The sequence below is a fragment of the Porites lutea genome, chromosome 8, assembly GCF_958299795.1.
Source record: "Porites lutea chromosome 8, jaPorLute2.1, whole genome shotgun sequence".
Classification (NCBI taxonomy): domain Eukaryota; kingdom Metazoa; phylum Cnidaria; class Anthozoa; order Scleractinia; family Poritidae; genus Porites; species Porites lutea.
Genome location: NC_133208.1, coordinates 28,678,959 through 28,688,948, shown reverse-complemented (window position 1 = coordinate 28,688,948; position 9,990 = coordinate 28,678,959). Strand labels below are relative to the sequence as shown.

Here is a 9,990-nt window from a genome sequence, read left to right as displayed (position 1 = left end):
TTTGGTTTTTGTTTTTGTTTCCGTTTTTTTTATTTTTTCGTTTGCCTTTGTTTCTTTGTTTGTTTGTTTGTTTGTTTGTTTTTTAATTTTCAATAATTTAGTTCTGTCTTTCAGGGTGAGGCTAAAAATCTTGTGTAAAATGAGTTCATCAGATTTCTGTGAATGACTACAAACAAACGCGAGACGGATCAGTATTCTAGATTAGGTAAACGCGTTGAATCCTGCTGCAAAGATGATCGTGTAAGGTACGTAGAAATAAACTTTGCAAGACAAAAACACGACACCGGTAGAACTAACGGAGTAGGGTTGAAGCCGTTGGCAGCTGTTTCGCCACGGTGACTCAACATGGTGATAGGGAATAAAACAGGATAACTTCCCAACTGATATCAACCCCTTCATTACCCACCCAGCCCATGAAAGGTTGTACCCCACCACCGGGATCTGCGGCCCCCTACTGGGAGCAGTGTGGGTTCTTTTTCTTTAGCCTGTGAACAGGCCTTTGGTCGAAACAGAGAGCCTGTTCACAGGCTACTTTTTCTTTTACGTACCACAAGAATCAGTACGGTGAAAGAGCTGTGAGAATGGGTCTATGGTTTTTCGTCCTTATTCGAGAAGACTAGAATGTCTAACCATTTGTAGATGTCACAACAAAGGCAGCAGATTCTCCTCAGTTATTTTAAGACTTCGCTGAGCGTTGGTCCGACCGGGGTTTGAACCGGCGACTTCCCGACCGGCGCTTATCAAATTGAGCTAACCAGGCAGCTAGGGCTCTCATTATAAAAAGCCTTACGAACAGTTGACTACTGTAACATTTAAAACTTAAGTCTTAAGCACTGCGTGCATGCCCAGAGCCAGAACTCCGAGATCAACCGCTGAGAGCTACTGCCTTACGAAGGCTCACCAAAAAGGATCAGTTGTACGGCTCTAAATTAAATGCCGTGAGCAAACACAATCAGGAACCGACAACTGATACAATTAAGACCACTTGTTACCCTCCCTTCCCCCCCCCCCCCCCCCCAAATAAATTTCCTTCTTTTAAGAAAACCGATTACTATTGTTTTTTGTTATTGTTGTTTTGTTTGTTTGTTTTTTGTTTTTTTGTTTTTTCGTGTCTTGTTGGTTTTCACTAGCGACGGAGTCAGAGTCAGAGTCGTAATCAGAAGCGTCGAGCTTATGATCTAGTGAAAACAGCGTTCCGAGTCCCCTTACGACTCCGTCGCTTACGTTCCGCTTATGATCTAGTGAAAACCAGATTGTCGGGGTCGGAAGCAGAAGCAGAAGAACCAAACCAATCACAAAGTGTAGGAACGTGCATTCTGATTGGCTTATCCTTCCGCTTCTGCTTCCTACTCCGACAATCTAGTTTTCACTAGATCATAAGCGGAACGTAAGCGACGGAGTCGTAAGCGGAGTCGGAAGAAAATGGAAACGTTCTGATTCCTCTGACTCCGATTCCGTCGCGCTTATGACTCCGCTTACGACTCCGATTTTCGATTTTCACTGGGTCATAAGCGCTCTTACGACTCCGACTCCGTCGCTAGTGAAAACCAGCCTTAAGCTGGCGTTCTGATCAGGCATTACATGTCCCTGCTCTTAACAATGTAGAATCCATGGAAAGTTTCTTACGCGTGTCAGCTCCGGAACAGTTATGTCAGCTTTGTTTACTCAGCAAAAGAAACCGTAGTTGACTCACGCTTTTGTTTTATTAGCGAGCTAACCAACAAAGGAGATCGTGAGGAAATATAAATCAATAGATTTGTAGATCGTGGAGGAAAAATTCATTTATTAGAATACAAGGTAAGTCAAACTATTGGACTGATAAAGCCAAGTAAAAATGTCTTGCTAATTTATCCGGTCGAGAAAAACCACGAAAAACTAGATTTAGGGTAGATAATTTGAGTGGCTTTGAAATTGACTGTCTCAGAAATTCAAGTTTTAGGTGATCTTGTGTCGTTATCTCTGAAATAACTTTTTGAATGGTGAAAAGCGTGTTTGTGATCGAAGATGCAGGCATTTGTTTTCTAGTTTCATGAGTCGTTCATTCAACTCACCGCTTTCTTATTATACTGAGTTATTTTTCTGTGAATCGATCGATGGCATGACAAGCTAGGTTTTAGCAGTCCCATGATGTTGCGATTTATTTAATTTATTCCCTAACTACAGTCAGGTCACTGATTTTTAAACTGACTACAAGCTACAATTTAGTAAAGAATTTCACTTAATGTTTCGAATGGGTTTTTGTATTTTGATGGTAGATGGAGTGTTCTACTTGATTTTAATTTGCGAAAAACAGTCTAAAGTAGTTTCGCTCGGCCCATAAAGAATAGAGAGAAAAGTTCGCTTCAAAACAAACTGGAGTTACTGACATTAACAATAAGGTTTCTCAAGGATATCAGTACCTTTTACAAAGAATGTCAGTTAAAAGAATGTGAAAACTCAGGAAGAATGATATTTTTGTCCGTATAGCCCAGGAAACGCAAAGTCGCAATTGCCGAACCAAAACTTGGTAAAGTCGGTTAAAATGATGAATAGGCGCTACGTTTACCGATAGCAAAACCACGTGTTGTCGATGTGGTTAATTTTCTAGATGTAGTTCTAGAACCCGCCTGTCCACACTTGAAGGTATATTTTAACCTCAATAGTGAACTCTTAAATTGACAACCCGTTTTGTAATATGGTGTTTCGTATACCGGCAATTTAGGTATGAATAATGTTTCAGAAGTCATGTGTTCCATACACGCTTTTTATTATACGGAGGAGAGTGTTTTACTGGGAACTAAACCACTCGTAGATTCCATACGCCACTTCATCCGGGACCCGAGTGGCGTATTTTCCGTATGTCACCTTTGTGAGTGTCGTATCGTTCAATGACGTCACGATTCCCGCCTTTTGCTTTTGTTGAATTGGTTTCTCCATATAATAAAAAGAACATTACACGTCGGCTCGAAGATATGAATTTTATGTTCTCGTGGCAAGAACAATATCTCACTCGTTCGCTTCGCTCACTCGTGAGATATTGTTCTTGCCACTCGAACATAAAATTCATATCTTCTCGCCACCGTGTAATATCCTCTATATATTGAAGATACAATGTCAGGCAACTTAACAAAACACATCCAGTTTAAAGTTTAAAGTGCTGCATCTGTGTTTATGTTTATGTAGGCTGTGTGTTAAAATATGTCTGGTGTTGAAAAATGATCAGTCGTTCAGTTGCTTCTTTTTTTTATTATTCGCCAAAAGACAGTAGAAACCGGTTTAAGGCGGAAAGATCTAGCTCTTTTTTCGCCTAGTTTATAGAAATTTGCTTCAGTTGCCTCTGTTCATATCAGTTCCCGTTGATAACAGTCTCAGGATTTTTTCAAACCTTTTCAAACAGAATTGTTCTAATCAAAGGCAAAAGAGAGGGGATTTGGCTCTGGATCTCGCCTCATGACCCCAAGCATGAAATCACCCTATGGATTTCGTTAAATGTTGATACTGATATTACTGATATTGGGAAACTTGTACTTTATATTATATTATCATATCTATTGATGTTGGAAAATCCAAAATGTGGATTAGAAAGACTCTTTATTTAACCGCCACCCACCTTTTCTTCATAAAGCGCCAAAAAAACTTCTCCAGTGCATGCACAAGAAAAAATTTCCAATCTTGCAAGCTCATCTAGACATCCTATAGAGTATTTTCACTCACGTGGCCAGCATCTATGCAAATTTATTGGAACATCAGAAAGCGTTTGCATTAGAAAAGAGTTGAACTCCCAGAGGATTGGTTTGAGACACTAACATGGCCGCCGTTTCATTGTTTTGGGACACCAATATGGCCGCCGTGACGTCATGTGAAAACACTCTATATGGATTCGTTTCATGAGAGTAGGTTGAGCAATGACGTGTCATAAAATGAACAACAACAAAAACTAGGCTAGGTAAAATTTATAATCTAGCATCTCACTTATTTCTATAGAAGAGTATATAATGATACTTTCTTGCTTAAGAAACTCTATTAATTTTAACCGTGAGTTACAATAAAGAAAAGGAAACTTTAGCTTGGAGGCAGCAATTTGATTGGTTCAGAAGACAGTATATTGGTCTATACCGTAAAATGTCCGCGCTTAAAGCCCTGCGCTTATACACCTTCGTAAGGGGTTTTTGGATAAATAGAGGGGTTAATATATCCGGCGGAAAAAGCGCATCAGAACAAGCTATAGCATTGCTGATAAAAAATGCGTTTTGTTTTTACAGTTTTTCAATGAAGCATAATAAATCGAATTCATTGAAATACAAGTTAGAGGTACATTGTATCCTTTATTATCGGATGAATTATTTGTCCGTGGAGGAGTACACCTTTTTTATTTAAGAATATAATATTGCATGTTTTCCCGGCCCAGGGTGAATTTTCCTATTTTCCGCCGATTTTAGGCTGGAAATATTCTTGTTTTATTCTTAAATTATAGCTTATGACATTTCCGTTTTGGAATATATTGGAGTATCAATTATAGTCAGTGCCGTTTTTTTTTTTTTTTTTTTTTCGTTTTTTTAGCCAGTTTTGCCGTTTAAAGAAAGGAATAAGTTGAAAACAGATTTTCACCACACAAAATTATATCCTTTTCAAAATCTCAACCTGGTATTCTTAAAGTATTCTTAAAATTTCGCAAATTCCAGCCTCGATATTCTAACATATAAAATGTATTCTTATAGAAAAAAAAAGAGTGTAGATGGGCTGATGACTGGGAGGGCCTATAAGATAAGTGAAGTGTAGGGCTTTAATTATAAGCGGCAGTTAACGGTATTCTTATCCAATTTACGTGGTCCCCTGGAACTACAGTAGTATAGCTTATGCAGAAGGACAAGCCGAGATAAAACATTTTATTATAGAAAACAATTCAAGGAAGCTCAAAATATACCAACTGCATTAAGAAATAAAACGTTTCAATGAGTCCAAAGACCGGGTCCGAATCTTACTGGTCTTCGCAGCCTGACCGTTTTCTGTTCAGTTTTCATAACGTTTTTTGACATCCTCCACTCCTGGGGTGGGGGGGGGGGGGGGGCACTGCCATATATGGGCTATATAGGTATGTGCCGCTGTGAAGGGTATGGTTTTCAGGCAGTTTACTCTAGGATAGGGTATATAAATCAGAGTGTTTGGGTCTAGAATAGGGTATCATTTTTCAGGAAAATGATCAGTTGGTTGAAGATTTTATCTAGACAAGGGAAACAGCTACTCTAGGATAGGGGGATTTGGGGAGTTTACTCTAGTATAGGGTAGCAAAATTCAGCTGAACTAGCTCTGTTATAGGTTAAGGGTTCCAGGGTCCCAGCGGCACATCCCCACCCAGAAATTCCTAAAGTACCCCCCCGGGCTTCCACTGCGCTAAATTTTGTATGATTGCACTGTTCAAAATGTGACATCTAACAACTTTCGCACTTCAACACATAATTATTAAGTATGCAACTGATTTAACCAGTCTAACAGATTGTCTTTAAAATTCTCTTCTCTCCTTTTCGACTAAATTTGCTTGGTTATAAATCGCATTTTTCTCTCTCCTTTTTTTAAAATTGTAAAATGGTGGTCTGGCCTGTGACACGGACGATTCAATTAAAAGTTTGTGACTATGGCCTTCTTAAGAAGAATATTGCTAATGGGCATTATTATCTACCACAAAGTGATACAATATGTAGCCACAAACTGTTTGCGTAGTGAGAAATTTAATTTAGTTTTGCAACGCTAACTAAACCTTAGCCATCGTCGTCACAGTGAAAGCTCTTGAAATGTCATAATTATATCGGAGATAATTTTAGCAGCAAAGTAATTTCCTCATTTCACTAATTGCTTTTATTTCGTTCTCAATGGAAAACAGTTTCGCGGTTTGGTTATTAAAAACTTCACTTAGTGTAATCGTTGACGTGGGAATATTGGGAGCAGATGGTCACATTTCTCCTTCAGAGAACTCTTGAAGAGGTTTCAGGCCTTGGAGCAGTCGGTTCTGGTATTAGAAATCTTTTGGTTTCTAAGACGAGGACGATTACGAGCACGAGATTTTCTCAATACTAAGCGGTGGGCGCGTGTGAACCATTTGGCGGGAAGACGCGATAGCCGTCGTAAGTATGAGGTTTTAGAGATCATATCGTAGAAGCGCAAACAAGCTATTAACCAATAAATGTTAGAAGTTTTATAATTTTTCGTAAGGGAGAGGGCTTAACCTCCTGTCTTCAATAAAAAATAATCGTGTTACCTTCAATTTCAAATGGAAAAAAAGCCTATGAAGCTTTCCGGGTGTCTATTTTTTGAAAAAACGAGAAAAAAATTTGAGTCGAGTCTCGTCCTTGTTGTCGTCCTTGTCCTCAAATCTAAGGGGCCGACCATTTAACCGTGGGGTGGAAGTAGTGATTATTTATACCGTAATTACGAGGAAATTTCTTCTTATATTAAAGCAATAAAAGAACCAAAAACTTGGTAAAGTTAAAATGATGAATAGGCGCTACGTTTACCGATAGCAAACCACGTGTTGTCAATCTGGTCAATTTTCTAGATGCAGTTCTAGAACCCGCCTGTCCACACTTGAAGATATATTTTAACCTCAATAGTGAACTCTTAAATTGACAACCCGTTTTGTAATATGGTGTTTCGTATACCGGCAATTTCTTTATGAATAATGTTTCAGAAGTCATGTGTTCCATACACGCTTTATATTGAAGATACAATGTCAGGCAACTTAACAAAACAATTAAAGCAATAAAAGAGGGTGTGATTTTGTCGATCTAGCTGCAACTTAAGATTTCTTTAGCATCGTAAGTGTTCGAGAAGTAAACAATAACAACGAGTTGCACGAGCGTTTGAAGCGTTTCATCATATTCAGAATCATTTTCAGTTATCTCAAACAGTTAATATTAATAATGGGTAGGAGACTTCCGATTGTTTATTTTGTTAATTAATTAAACGCATTCGAATGAAGGTTCCGAAATCAGAAATTGAATTTACTTGAGACTCATTTGTGACACATCTGCAGGCACATAGATCGACCCCTAAAGATGAGTTCAGGTCTGTTTCCAGGGGAGTAGCCAGCCCATAGACCTGTAGGCCCGGGTGCGGGCCTACAAATTTTTAATAAATTATGTGTTGTTGGGATGAGCTAAAAAGCTTAAGAGCTCAAAGTTTTGGTGAGGTCAGTCATACTAGCAATCAATGCGTGTAATTTTCAGGATATGCGGAAATGAAAGTCAGCCATGCCAACGACTAGTCGAAAAGCTGGATACGCCCCTGGTCTCAATGCTCTGAATGCTATTCAATGGATACGGGCAAATACGGAACCTACCCTTAACAATTTGCTACAATTTAATACATAGAGGATATTACACGGTGGCGAGAAGATATGAATTTTATGTTCGAGTGGCAAGAACAATATCTCACGAGTGAGCGAAGCGAACGAGTGAGATATTGTTCTTGCCACGAGAACATAAAATTCATATCTTCGAGCCAACGTGTAATGTTCTTTTTATTATATGGAGAAACCAATTCAACAAAAGCAAAAGGCGGGAATCGTGACGTCATTGAACGATACGACACTCACAAAGGTGACATACGGAAAATACGCCACTCCGGTCCCGGATGAAGTGGCGTATGGAATCTACGAGTGGTTTAGTTCCCAGTAAAACACTCTCCTCCATATAATAAATAGAGCATATTACACGGTGGCGCGAAGATATGAATTTTATTTTCGAGTGGCAAAACAATATTTAACGAACGAGCGCAACGAGTGAGTAAAATATTGTTTTTGCCACGAGAAAATAAAATTCATATCTTCAAGCCGACGTGTAATGTTCTTTTTATTGTATAGACAAAAAGACATCGATAAAATAATAGAGGGAAATGACCGAAATTACGTCATCGATCAGCAGGCTCACGTGTGAGATTATGGAGAATAAACCACTCGGGTCCCGGATGTAGTTTTTACGAATTTTACGAGTGGTATATTTTCCAGTAAAACACTCGTGTCTATATAATAAATATTTATCTTTCCTCTAGTTACCAGGTGATCTCAAGCATGCCTATAGTTCAAGTGAAAGCTCTCCTAGTTCTTGCTGTAGCATTATTCGCGTTTTACCTCACAGAAGGTTGGTATTAAACGCTATCAATTTTATAAATCAATAGAGACCTTTAGCATCATGTTTTTCATAGGAAACGGCAATGAACGCGTTGCTTAAATTTGAAAACCAGCCAACGTGAAACTGCAAAAGCGTAACTGCAAACTACAGTTTGCAGTTCCCCATAAAACACCTGATGCTAAATGTCTCTAATATCCATTAAATAATGCAGTTGGTTTTCCAAACCCTGATATTCTGAACGGTGATTTACCTGGTGGAAAGTAATGCCTCATTTTGAGCAACTGCGGCCTGGATAACGAATAAAACTTCAAGAAGAGTTCGTAATGAGTTATCTTATAAAAAGTGAAGGGGTAACGCAAGCCGAGTGGGGACTGGCACTTCCTCCCACCCCCCACACACCCACACACACTCATGGCCTTCCTGGCTCTTGATCATCGTAGATTAATTAGGCCTGTTACTCAGTTAGTTCCAAGCGACTCTTTCTCCTCTCCTGGTGAGTGCACAAATGAACGTCTTCTCGGATCGCTCAAGCTCCCTTTTATGGAATATAGCCCTTTCCAATAAAACCAATCGCAAGGTAAGCTACTGAACAATACTAGTTACACATGGTACAAAACAATGGCTAACCAACAATAGTTTTAACCGCAACATTAAGACACCAGTTTGATTAATATCTAACAAGAGGTAATGTACAACGAATTCACCTCTGGTTGCACTAGTCTCACTTGTCGAAAACTGATTTTTGTAATTTTTCTTTTGTTCTTAGCCAAATTGAGAAAACTAGGCTGCTACAACGACAGCAGTGAAAAAAGAGCAATGCCAGTGTTAATTGCCAACTTCAGACGGAGCGATATAGATTGGAATGATCTAAGACGTTCTGTCATCACAAACTGCAAGGAACTGACAAAGGAAAGGGTAATCAGATCACTTTCTCGATCGGATAGGCACAGCTAAATAGTGCTCCACTTGACTTTTTGTCTTCATAAGTGACTCCTTTTATCCTCAGCTAAGCGCTAATAACTATATAATGCCGCTGAAGTCAGTAAAGAGGTAACGTTTTGTTGCGCAGTAGGAGTAAGATCGGAGGAGGGCCGGGTGAAATCTTTAAAAAGCTTCAGAAAGTGATTTACGCAACGTCCTTCACAGAGTCTCTCTTTTTTTGTCTGTGTCAAACAAACATTAGACCACATTCGCGTCAATGGACTACTATATTGAAATTTAGCAGTCTTAGGAAGATTTAAATACAACAGACTCAATGTAACAATCTGTATACTTGCTTGTTTAATACTTCCTCTTAATCAAAATTTAATACCTTTCCGTAGTGAGGAAATTACCGCGGACGGGCTATGCAAGCAGAAGCTTGTTCTCCAGGCAGGTTAAACTAAGCTCGACAGGTCTAAGATAAGGGCAGTGACAGTAACTCAAGGAGTAAGAATATTCACGCTCAGAGACTGGGGAAAAAATATTGAACGCAACAGATCCAGAGAACTCGGTCTTGTGATAAGTCTGGTTATGATTTAAATAAAGCCATTTTGAATTGATTTTGTACATTAAGTTGATTTGCTTCTATTTCAGGGTTATAAATGTTTCGGAATACAGTTTTATGCTGAATGTTGGTCTGGAGAGGAAGCATGCGCAGAATACAAGAGATATGGCGAGTCTCAGCAGTGCTTTTGCTCTGGAGATGATTACAAGAAACATAAGAAATATGAGCCGTGCAAAGATCCCGTTGGTGGAGAATATGCCAACTTTGTTTACGAAATCGATGACTGAGTGACCAACAACTGCCTCTTAGCACGTTGTAAAAAAGAATCGTTTTGTCTTAATTTCTTTCACCTCAAAAACGGTCTGCCACCGGTTAGTGGCGGATAGCTAGACCAGACTTTGT

General features: G+C 39.1%; 1 protein-coding gene across 3 annotated transcripts; it reads left to right on the top strand.

The window, feature by feature from the left end:
- The first annotated feature begins 140 nt into the window (after window positions 1-140).
- LOC140946596 (uncharacterized) lies at window positions 141-9,990 on the top strand. Of its 3 annotated transcripts, XM_073395714.1 has the most exons (5): window positions 141-245; window positions 1,710-1,797; window positions 8,023-8,111; window positions 8,869-9,017; window positions 9,678-9,990. In XM_073395714.1, the coding sequence occupies exons 3-5, from the start codon at window positions 8,042-8,044 to the stop codon at window positions 9,873-9,875; spliced, it is 417 nt and encodes a 138-aa protein (XP_073251815.1). In that variant the 5' UTR covers window positions 141-245; window positions 1,710-1,797; window positions 8,023-8,041; the 3' UTR covers window positions 9,876-9,990. The 3 variants fall into 3 exon arrangements, with proteins under 3 accessions (XP_073251815.1, XP_073251816.1, XP_073251817.1); XM_073395715.1 differs by lacking the exon at window positions 141-245 and having other exon boundaries at window positions 1,617-1,797; XM_073395716.1 differs by lacking the exons at window positions 141-245; window positions 1,710-1,797 and adding an exon at window positions 5,707-6,098.